The sequence below is a fragment of the Oncorhynchus kisutch genome, unplaced genomic scaffold (genome assembly GCF_002021735.2).
Source record: "Oncorhynchus kisutch isolate 150728-3 unplaced genomic scaffold, Okis_V2 Okis07a-Okis12b_hom, whole genome shotgun sequence".
NCBI classification, from domain to species: domain Eukaryota; kingdom Metazoa; phylum Chordata; class Actinopteri; order Salmoniformes; family Salmonidae; genus Oncorhynchus; species Oncorhynchus kisutch.
Window position 1 is genome coordinate 12,598,622 of NW_022261984.1, and position 12,500 is coordinate 12,611,121.

Genomic DNA, 12,500 nt, shown 5'->3' on the forward strand with positions numbered 1-12,500 from the left:
GCCCTGGGAATGTTGAGGTTGAGGAGAGAGAGACAGAATGGAGGAAGAAGAGGCTCTGGGCATGTTGAGGTTGAGGTTGAGGAGAGAGAGACAGAATGGAGGAAGAGGCCCTGGGCATGTTGAGGTTGAGGAGAGACAGAATGGAGGAAGAGGCTCTGGGCATGTTGAGGTTGAGGAGAGAGAGACAGAATGGAGGAAGAGGCTCTGACATGTTGAGGTTGAGGAGAGGAGTGACAGAATGGAGCAAGAGGCTCTGGGCATGTTGAGGTTGAGGAGCGAGAGAGGACAGAATGGAGGAAGAGGCTCGGGCATGTTGAGGTTGAGGAGAGAGATTCAGAATGGAGGAAGAGGCTCTGGGCATGTTGAGGTTGAGGTAGGAGAGACAGAATGGAGGAAGAGGCTCTGGGCATGTTGAGGTTGAGGAGAGAGAGACAGAATGGAGGAAGAGGCTCTGGGCATGTTGAGGTTGAGGAGAGGACAGAATGGAGGAAGAGGCTCCTGGGCATGTTGAGGTTGAAGGAGAGAGAGAACAGAATGGAGGAAGAGGCTATGGGCATGTTGAGGTTGAGCAGAGCAGAGAGACAGAATGGAGGAAGAGGCTCTGGGCATGTTGAGGTTGAGGAGGAGAGAGACAGAATGGAGGAAGAGGCCCTGGGCATGTTGAGGTTGAGGAGAGAGAGACAGAATGGAAGGAATTGAGGCTCTGGGCATGTTGAGGTTGAGGAGGAGAGAGAGACAGAATGGAGGAAGAGGCTCTGGGCATGTTGAGGTTGAGGAGAGAGAGACAGAATGGAGGAAGAGGCTCTGGGCATGTTGAGGTGAGGAGAGAGAGACAGAATGGAGGAAGAGGCTATGAGCATGTTGAGGTTGAGCAGAGAGAGACAGAATGGAGGAAGAGGCTCTGGGCATGTTTGAGGTTGAGGAGGAGAGAGACAGAATGGAGGAGGAAGAGGCTCTGGGCATGTTGAGGTTGAGGAGAGAGAGACAGAATGGAGGAAGAGGCTCTGGGCCTGTTGAGGTTGAGGAGAGAGAGACAGAATGGAAGGAAGAGGGCTCTGAGCATGTTGAGGTTGAGGTTAGAGGAATGGAGGAAGAGGCTCTGGGCATGTGAGTTTGAGGATGAGAGAGACAGAATGGAGGAAGAGGCTCTGGGCATGTTGAGGTTGAGGAAGAGAGAGACAGAATGGAGGAAGAGGCTATGGGCATGTTGAGGTTGAGCAGAGAGAGACAGAATGGAGGAAGAGGCTCTGGGCATGTTGAGGTTGAGGAGAGACAGAATGAGGAAGAGGGCTCTGGGCATGTTGAGGTTGAGGAGAGAGAGAGACAGAATGGAGGAAGAGGCTATGGGCATGTTGAGGTTGAGGAGAGAGACAGAATGGAGGAAGAGGCTCTGGGCATGTTGAGGTTGAGGAGAGACAGAATGGAGGAAGAGGCTCTGGGCATGTTGAGGTTGAGGAGAGAGAGACAGAATGGAGGAAGAGGCTCTGGGCATGTTGAGGTTGAGGAGAGAGATTCAGAATGGAGGAAGAGGCTCTGGGCATGTTGAGGTTGAGGAGAGAGAGACAGAATGGAGGAAGAGGCTCTGGGCATGTTGAGGTTGAGGAGAGAGAGACAGGAATGGAGGAAGAGGCTCTGGGCATGTTGAGGTTGAGGAGAGAGAGACAGAATGGAGGAAGAGGCTCTGGGCATGTGAGGTTGAGGTTGAGGAGAGAGAGACAGAATGGAGGAAGAGGCCCTGGGCATGTTGAGGTTGAGGAGAGACAGAATGGAGGAAGAGGCTCTGGGCATGTTGAGGTTGAGGAGAGAGAGACAGAATGGAGGAAGAGGCTCTGGACATGTTGATTGAGGTTGAGGAGAGGAGTGACAGAATGGAGCAAGAGGCTCTGGGCATGTTGAGGTTGAGGAGAGAGAGACAGAATGGAGAAGAGGCTCTGGGCATGTTGAGGTTGAGGAGAGAGATTCAGAATGGAGGAAGAGGCTCTGGGCATGTTGAGGTTGAGGAGAGACAGAATGGAGGAAGAGGCTCTGGGCATGTTGAGGTTGAGGAGAGAGAGACAGAATGGAGGAAGAGGCTCTGGGCATGTTGAGGTTGAGCAGAGAGAGACAGAATGGAGGAAGAGGCTATGGGCATGTTGAGGTTGAGCAGAGAGAGACAGAATGGAGGAAGAGGCTCTGGGCATGTTGAGGTTGAGGAGAGAGAGACAGAATGGAGGAAGAGGCTCTGGGCATGTTGAGGTTGAGGAGAGAGAGACAGAATGGAGGAAGAGGCTCTGGGCCTGTTGAGGTTGAGGAGAGAGAGACAGAATGGAGGAAGAGGCTCTGAGCATGTTGAGGTTGAGAAGAGAGAGAATGGAGGAAGAGGCTCTGGGCATGTTGAGTTTGAGGAGAGAGAGACAGAATGGAGGAAGAGGCTCTGGGCATGTTGAGGTTGAGGAGAGAGAGACAGAATGGAGGAAGAGGCTATGGGCATGTTTAGGTTGAGCAGAGAGAGACGGAATGGAGGAAGAGGCTCTGGGCATGTTGAGGTTGAGGAGAGACAGAATGGAGGAAGAGGCTCTGGGCATGTTGAGGTTGAGGAGAGAGAGACAGAATGGAGGAAGAGGCTCTGGGCATGTTGAGGTTGAGGAGAGACAGAATGGAGGAAGAGGCTCTGGGCATGTTGAGGTTGAGGAGAGACAGAATGGAGGAAGAGGCTCTGGGCATGTTGAGGTTGAGGAGAGAGAGACAGAATGGAGGAAGAGGCTCTGGGCATGTTGAGGTTGAGGAGAGAGATTCAGAATGGAGGAAGAGGCTCTGGGCATGTTGAGGTTGAGGAGAGAGAGACAGAATGGAGGAAGAGGCTCTGGGCATGTTGAGGTTGAGGAGAGAGAGACAGAATGGAGGAAGAGGCTCTGGGCATGTTGAGGTTGAGGAGAGACAGAATGGAGGAAGAGACCCTGGGCATGTTGAGGTTGAGGAGAGAGAGACAGAATGGAGGAAGAGGCTCTGGGCATCTTGTTATAACGTGCGTTATCTGAATGAGGTCCCCTACCTACGGAGGAGCGGCTTCTATAGAGGAACTTTAAATGTGTTTGAACTTCCGAGTGACATAATGTTGGAAGAGAGCTACCGCTAGCAAGCTAACGAGCTTGTGTGTACAGAGCAGTAACAGAATTAAAAACACATGTTACCTCCTCGTCCCTTCACCCCTACCTACATGTACAAATGACCTCTAACCTGTAACCCCGCACACTGACTCGATACCGGTAACCCCTGTATATGGCCTCGTTATTGTTATGTTATTGTGTTAACGTTACTAATTATTATTTTTTTTAACTTTAGTTTATTTGGTAATCATTTTCTTAACTCTTCTTGAACTGCACTGTTAGTTAAGATCTTTTAAGTAAAGCATTTCACGGTAAGGTTCTACAGTTGTTGTTATTCGGCGCGTGTGACTAATAAAGTTTGATCTGATTTGAGTAGTTTATAAATCCCAATGTGAAAAGTGATAAAACTATAGTATCATTAACTAGCAATAAGAAGTATATCCATCCATAACAGTTCTGTTCCGGGAACAGTATAGTTCACTTTTGTTTTCGGTTTGGGTTCTGTTACTTTTTGTCCCTGAACCGGTTCCAACCCTTGCTTATTACCCTTTGACAACTGTGTTATAGTCCATTGACCTCTGTCCAGCAGTACACCTGGGAGCATTCTAATCCTGACCTCTATCCTCTGACCTCTGTGTTGTAGTCCGTTGATCCCGGACAGAAATTCACCTCGGAGCATTCTAACCGTAACCTCTGACCTCTGTGTTGTAGTCCGTTGACCCCGGACAGCAGTTCACCTGGGAGCAGTCTAACCTGGAGGTCAACAAGCCAAAGAACCGCTATGCTAACGTCATCGCCTACGACCACTCCAGGGTTCTACTGTCCAGCATCGAGGGTAAGTTGGCAGTCACACACACACACACACACACACACTTTTCTTGTTTTATTCTCGGCCAGTCTAAAAGTTCCTTCGCTGTCTTCATATGATATTACCACTGAGCAGAAGCATTTTTATAAAGTGACTTACAGTACAGTGAGTGTTTGCTGTTTATTTTGTAAAGCAGAGAGAGAGAGAGAGAGAGAGAGAGAGAGAGAGAGAGTTTTTTTTAAAAGTTTTATAAAACCTTTATTTTTTACTCAAGTGTTAACATAAAATAAAAATAAAAAGACACACTGCCTTTTCAGAAATGAAACAACAAATGTAATTCCTAAACAAAAATACATACATAACATATACATTCAACTTATTTCATCAGAAAAAAATAATTGCCCCTCCTCTACAAAACAAAGTGCTCTTTCGTAGGCCCACTTCTCCTCAAATAATAGGAGATCTTTTACAGCTGAAAAGAACTCAAAATCTACTTTTATTCTTGCTTTCACTAATCCTTTAAAAAACACATATTACATCCTTCCCATATCCCGTTTCTATCTTGTGTTTTCTACTCAGAAAAATTGACATCTTAGCTTGTCCCAAAATAAAATTTAACATTTGACATTTTCTTTTCTGTTGTTTACTATATTGAAACCCCAAAATAAAAACAGTGTTATTGAAAAATTCCCCTACAGCTTTAAACAAAGATTCCATCATTTCCAATAGAGGTTTTATCCTCTCACACTCCATAAAACAGTGAAAAATGGTTTCTCTTATATTACAAAAAGGACATCCATCTCTAACATCTGAGTTAATAACAGATACAAAAGCATTAACTGCAATGATGCCATGTAAAACCCTCCATTGCATATCACCAGTACCCTTTTGTAACGGTGGTTTGTACAGTGCCCTCCATGCTGGCTTTACCCTATCATCAATGCCCAATTTTACCCTCCATGGAGTGTCTTTTCTATTTTTCAATTTATCTTTATTCAACACCTTGACACACCCCCCTATACAAGTCCTTCCCATTCACCTCATCCAAACCCACCTCCTCCAACCCTCTCAAATCCAGCAATAACGCCTTTCTTTCTGACTCTGGGATACCTGGTGTAATCCCTAGTCTTGGAAATGAGACGTCTTCATCTTGTACCTTCTTCTTGTGGCTACTAAGCATACCCCATTCTTCCGCTGACAGAGCCTTCCTACAGCTCCCCAGCATTTGTCCGACAATCCTTTCCGACCTCATCCCCAAATGTTCTGCCACCCGTCTTCTATCCATTAAGGCGGGCCCAGCCATGGCCATTAACTGTCTTAAGGTGATGATTTTCCCCTTCACCAGAATCTTGGAGAAATGTGGAACAGCTGCAGTTGTACAATCCAGTCTTGCCCCATACACCAGAGGTTCCTCCAACAGCCAATGCACTGACTCCGCTGAAGTTCGTCTGGACACCTTCATTATGCTCCACACTCTGAGAAGTCCTCTGTAAAACGGAGGTACTCCCTCCCTAGAAATCTGGCTACTATCAACCAGAAATAAAGCCTTCTTTAAACCTAATCCTCCAACCCTTTGTAATATAAGACCTGCCACCCCTCTCCACACCACATTTTCCGGTCCATAAAGTAACCTTTGAATAAACTGAAACCGGAAAGCAGCAGCCCTACTAGCAAGATGTACAAGACCTTGTCCCCCCTCTTCTTTTGACAAATACAAAACACTTTGTGGAACCCAGTGATATTTATCCCAAAAGAAATCCACAATAATTGCCTGTATCTTAGCCAGAAGGCCAGATGGTGGTTCTAAAACTGACAACCGATGCCACAGTGCAGATGCAATCACATTGTTAACTATAATAGTGCGCCCCCTATATGACATACGAGATAATAACCAACGCCATCTCCTCATCCTCCCTTCCACCATTTCAACCCACCCCACTCCAATTTTTTTCCATAGTCCCCTCATCTCCTAGGTACACTCCAAGATACTTAAAACCTCCCTTACACCATTCTAGCCCCCCTGGCAAAGCCATGATCCCTCCAGACCATTCTCCAATCTGTAACGCACAACTCTTTTCCCAATTTACCTTTGCAGAGGATATTCCCCTAAAACGATCAACCATTAGACCCAAGCTATCCACCTCCGCTTGATTTTTCACTAGCACAACTACATCATCAGCATAGGCTGAGAGACGAATAGGAGGAACATCCTCTGAAAGGCACACCCCTGCAATGCGACTTCTAATGCTATTTAGTAGTGGCTCTATAGCAATGGCATATAACATCCCTGACATAGAACATCCCTGCCTAATACCTCTACACACTTTAAAAGGAGCACTCAAACCACCGTTAACTTTCAATACACTTCAATGTCACCATATATCACCTTTATCATGGCAATAAAACCAGAGCTGAACCCAAACGCCTCAAACGTGTGCCATAAATATTGATGTTCAACTCGGTCAAATGCCTTTTCCTGATCAATTGAAATTAGACCAGCATCCAACCCAATAGCCCTAGAGACGTCCAAAAAATCACGAATCAGAGAAATGTTATCCCCTATCTGCCTGCCAGGAACACAGTAGGACTGATCCGTATGTATGATTTGCCCCATCACCTCCCTCAGCCTGTTGGACAAAGCTTTTGACAATATCTTATAATCAGTGCACAATAAAGCCACCGGCCTCCAGTTCTTCACCTCCCTCGGGTCACCCTTTTTGGGCAGTAGGGTGAGGACAGCCCTTCTGCAGCTTATTGGTAGTAACCCTCCGGTTAAACTATCATTAGCTACTTCTAACCAATCCTCTCCCAACATAGCCCAAAAAGACTTAAAAAAGTCAACGGGAAGCCCATCAATGCCTGGTGCCCTTCCATTTTCCATGCCTTTTAATGCAGTGTATAAATCCTGCAAAGACAATGGTTGCTCAAGCTCAACCTGAGCTTCTGCAGCCACCTTTGGGAGCCCATCAAAGAACTGCTGTGTCACTGTTTTGTCCTCTTTGTACTCACACTTGTAGAGCTCAGCATAGAACTCTACTGCCCTCTTTCTAATTTCACTAGGGCTAGTGAGCTCTTGTCCAACAGCTGATTTGAGACAATGAATAATTTTTCTTTGTCCATTCTTTTTCTCTTAGCCAAAGAAAAATTTGGATGAGGCATCCATTTCAGATATTCCCTGAAATTTACTTCTCACCAGTGCCCCCTGTGCTCTGATACCCAGCAGGTCTGCCAATGCAGTTTTTCTCCTCTTGAGGGCCTGAGTATGGCCTCGATCTCCTGTGGTCTCAACCAACGTCATGAGTTCCACTATTTCAATCTCTAGGGCTTTCATTGATCTGGTGATATCTTTGGTGACATTCCTCGTGTATTGATTACAAAATTGTTGAATCTGTATTTTCCCTATATCCCACCACTGTTGAATGGATACAAAACTGGCCTTTTGAGACCTCCACCTCTCCCAAAAAAACTGAAACATTTCCTGAAGTGAGCATCACTCAATAAAGTTATATTAAAATGCCAGTATGGCGCTTTTGGGTTTTACATCGTTAATGAACACCACCTCTGTTATTAAACAATGATCAGAAAAATCCCACTGGAGTTATCACACTTGATTTACAGACCTGAGATTGATGCTCAAAAACATAAAACCTATCTAACCTGGCCATAGAAATGATGTTCTCTCTCACATGCGCCCAGGTGTACTGCCTTGTTCCTCCATGTTGACTCCGCCAAATATCACACAATTCATTTGTTACAATGAGGCGTTTTAAAAACATCCTTGAGGCTATATGAGGTTCTTGGTGATTTCTATCTAAATCACTAACTGTGCAGTTAAAATCCCCAGCAATAAACAAATAATCTTCTTTGTTACATTTCTCAATGGTATTTGATAGTGTCTCTAAAAAACATACCCTCTCACTGTCACCATGGGGCATATACATTTATCAGACACATAGTGAGTTTTTCATACATTGCTCTAACTTTTAATAACCTCCCCTCAACTACCTCTTCAACCTCATATGACAATGGCAAAAACCCTTTTGAGAACAAGATAACCACACCCCCACTTTTTGAGTTTTATGACTACACTACCCACTGTCCCCCCCCCACTACCTGTTGCCAACATAACTTCATTTTCCAAATTACTATGCGTTTCTTGTAGAAAAATGATGTCACTTCCCTTTCCCCTAATTAACTCATACACCATGGCTCTTTTTTAACATCTCTTGCCCCATTTACGTTTAAAGAAAGAAATCTTAAAACTGCTCATGGATAAAAAAAATATACAGAGGAAGATCCAGCCACCACAATCTCTTTACAGAGTTAAAGAACTGCAACGTAACTCTTTCATTTCTTTAGAATTTACATCACTTATCACTCTGTGAGCCACTTTCTTGAGTCTATAGCAATTTCAGGGCTTTTCAAACTTCCCCCTGTAATTTTTGACATCAGAAACTTTGCTGATTCAATAAACAATTCACGTTCAGGGAAAAATCAGTTACATTGTAATCCTGCATATATTTCTTCCCTTTTGTCAACTTCAAAATTGACGTATCCTCTCGATCCCATACCTCCCTTCCACCCCATTTATCTCACTATATTGTTGTGAAGCGTCAGATGACTCACTCTCACTATCCTCCCCAGAAGAATACTCCCACCAAATTGATTTAATCAAACTCTACCTTTCTCTTAGAATTAGACCCTTCACCACCCCCTTAAATTCTTCCTTTTACTCCTCGGTATTTTGAAAACATCCGCTTCCTTTTCCATTATTTCAATCTCCTCTTGACTTCCAATTTCATTTTCCAACACCACCTCAGCGACAGAAGTCGCAATCTCACCTACTGTTTCCCCTCCCTCTTTGTTCTGATCTACCACAATTGCCCCCGTATCCACACTGCCTTCCTCTCCTGCTTTTCCAACCACATCTGCCCACCTTCTCTCTTCTCCTGTACCCTTATTATGTTCATTCCCTCGCGGTGGTGCGTTAGTTGCACTCGCACTAAAACTACTACCAGGCTCAGCGCGCTCATTTTCGGGACAACTACGCACCAATGCCCCTCTCTTCCACATCCAAGCATTTCATTGATTCAGTAGATGCATAGAAGACATAATCAAATCCATCAATCTTAAAGCTAAACGCTAAATTCAGTTCATCTCCTTCCTTTTTTTTAAATCATATGCACTTGTCTCCTATGAGACACGACATGTTTCAACAACGGAGATTTGCATCCAAAAAGAACCTTCTTTATTGTAGATACTATTGACCATGGCGAGATAACTCTCGCTCTAACACTTCATCTCTAACAAAGGTGGCACGTTAGAAAGCATGACTTTCGTCGCAGGATTCATAAGCGGAAATACCGGCGTCTGTGTCTCCCGCAACACAACACCTCTCTCAACTATTTTATTCACCTTTTCAATTGAATCTAAGAATATCACTACAGCGCTATTCATCCTTGAGGCTGATTTGATGCTATCATACCCAATGATAGCACCCACAGCCAAGCTACATTCTTCCACTGAACACCCTGTCGCAGCAGGAATGTTACTCCATGCCTCCGACTAAGTTTTTCAACTCTCCATTTCTGCGAGTGGCCATAGCAACCACCCCACCCGCTGGGTTGTGCCCTCGCGAAAAACCAACCTCAAGATCCCACCACCCCTATACGTGCTTAGTGATAGTTTAAGAAACAAAATACCCTTAAAACAACTAAACGAATCAATATATATATATATACATACAAAAACCCGATAAAGTGAAAAAAGAAATTCCATTCGCTCTCACATCACCCCTGCTTGACGACTCACTCCCAGCATGCACTCCCAGCATGCACTCCGACGAGAGTGAGAGAGAGAGAGAGAGAGAGACAGAGAGAGAGAGAGAGAGAGAGACAGAGAGAGAGAGAGAGAGCAGACAGAGAGAGACGAGAGAGAGAGAGAGAGAGAGAGAGAGAGAGAGNACCGATGCCACAGTGCAGATGCAATCACATTGTTAACTATAATAGTGCGCCCCCTATATGACATACGAGATAATAACCAACGCCATCTCCTCATCCTCCCTTCCACCATTTCAACCACCCCCACTCCAATTTTTTTCCATAGTCCCTCATCTCCTAGGTACACTCCAAGATACTTAAAACCTCCCTTACACCATTCTAGCCCCCCTGGCAAAGCCATGATCCCTCCAGACCATTCTCCAATCTGTAACGCACAACTCTTTTCCCAATTTACCTTTGCAGAGGATATTCCCCTAAAACGATCAACCATTAGACCCAAGCTATCCACCTCCGCTTGATTTTTCACTAGCACAACTACATCATCAGCATAGGCTGAGAGACGAATAGGAGGAACATCCTCTGAAAGGCACACCCCTGCAATGCGACTTCTAATGCTATTTAGTAGTGGCTCTATAGCAATGGCATATAACATCCCTGACATAGAACATCCCTGCCTAATACCTCTACACACTTTAAAAGGAGCACTCAAACCACCGTTAACTTTCAATACACTTTCAATGTCACCATATATCACCTTTATCATGGCAATAAAACCAGAGCTGAACCCAAACGCCTCAAACGTGTGCCATAAATATTGATGTTCAACTCGGTCAAATGCCTTTTCCTGATCAATTGAAATTAGACCAGCATCCAACCCAATAGCCCTAGAGACGTCCAAAAAATCACGAATCAGAGAAATGTTATCCCCTATCTGCCTGCCAGGAACACAGTAGGACTGATCCGTATGTATGATTTGCCCCATCACCTCCCTCAGCCTGTTGGACAAAGCTTTTGACAATATCTTATAATCAGTGCACAATAAAGCCACCGGCCTCCAGTTCTTCACCTCCCTCGGGTCACCCTTTTTGGGCAGTAGGGTGAGGACAGCCCTTCTGCAGCTTATTGGTAGTAACCCTCCGGTTAAACTATCATTAGCTACTTCTAACCAATCCTCTCCCAACATAGCCCAAAAAGACTTAAAAAGTCAACGGGAAGCCCATCAATGCCTGGTGCCCTTCCATTTTCCATGCCTTTTAATGCAGTGTATAAATCTGCAAAGACAATGGTTGCTCAAGCTCAACCTGAAGCTTCTGCAGCCACCTTTGGGAGCCATCAAAGAACTGCTGTGTCACTGTTTTGTCCTCTTTGTACTCACACTTGTAGAGCTCAGCATAGAACTCTACTGCCCTCTTCTAATTTCACTAGGGCTAGTGAGCTCTTGTCCAACAGCTGATTTGAGGACAATGAATAATTTTTCTTTGTCCCATTCTTTTCTCTTAGCCAAAGAAAAATTTGGATGAGGCATCCATTTCAGATATTCCCTGAAATTTACTTCTCACCAGTGCCCCCTGTGCTCTGATACCCAGCAGGTCTGCCAATGCAGTTTTTCTCCTCTTGAGGGCCTGAGTATGGCCTCGATCTCCTGTGGTCTCAACCAACGTCATGAGTTCCACTATTTCAATCTCTAGGGCTTTCATTGATCTGGTGATATCTTTGGTGACATTCCTCGTGTATTGATTACAAAATTGTTGAATCTGTATTTTCCCTATATCCCACCACTGTTGAATGGATACAAAACTGGCCTTTTTGAGACCTCCACCTCTCCCAAAAAAAACTGAAACATTTCCTGAAGTGAGCATCACTCAATAAAGTTATTTAAAATGCCAGTATGCGCTTTTGGGTTTTACATCGTTAATGAACACCACCTCTGTTATTAAACAATGATCAGAAAATCCCACTGGAGTTATCACACTTGATTTACAGACCTGAGATTGATGCTCAAAAACATAAAACCTATCTAACCTGGCCATAGAAATGATGTTCTCTCTCACATGCGCCCAGGTGTACTGCCTTGTTCCTCCATGTTGACTCCGCCAAATATCACACAATTCATTTGTTACAATGAGGCGTTTTAAAAACATCCTTGAGGCTATATGAGGTTCTTGGTGATTTCTATCTAAATCACTAACTGTGCAGTTAAAAATCCCCAGCAATAAACAAATAATCTTCTTTGTTACATTTCTCAATGGTATTTGATAGTGTCTCTAAAAAACATACCCTCTCAACTGTCACCAACTGGGGCATATACATTTATCAGACACATAGTGATGTTTTCATACATTGCTCTAACTTTTAATAACCTCCCCTCAACTACCTCTTCAACCTCATATGACAATGGCAAAAACCCTTTTGAGAACAAGATAACCACACCCCCACTTTTTGAGTTTTTATGACTACACACCACTGTCCCCCCCCACTCCTGTTGCCACATAACTTCATTTTCCAAATTACTATGCGTTTCTTGTAGAAAAATGATGTCACTTCCCTTTCCCCTAATTAACTCATACACCATGGCTCTTTTTTAACATCTCTTGCCCCATTTACGTTTAAAGAAGAAATCTTAAAACTGCTCATGGATAAAAAAAATATACAGAGGAAGATCCAGCCACCACATCTCTTTACAGAGTTAAGACTGCAACTGAACTCTTTCATTTTCTTTAGAATTTACATCACTTATCACTCTTGTGACCACTTTCTTGAGTCTAGCAATTTCAGGGCTTTTCAAACTTCCCCCTGTAATTTTTGACATCAGAAACTTTGCTGATT

At 44.2% G+C, this 12,500-nt stretch overlaps 1 protein-coding gene across 1 annotated transcript in view; it reads left to right on the forward strand.

The window, feature by feature from the left end:
* LOC109886482 (receptor-type tyrosine-protein phosphatase delta) overlaps nucleotides 1-12,500 on the forward strand; it is a 126,532-nt gene that overhangs the window by 38,518 nt on the left and 75,514 nt on the right. Inside the window, exon 18 of the mRNA XM_031814598.1 lies at nucleotides 3,798-3,921. Within this exon, the coding sequence (XP_031670458.1) occupies nucleotides 3,798-3,921 (124 nt within the window). The remainder of the gene's footprint in view (nucleotides 1-3,797; nucleotides 3,922-12,500) is intronic.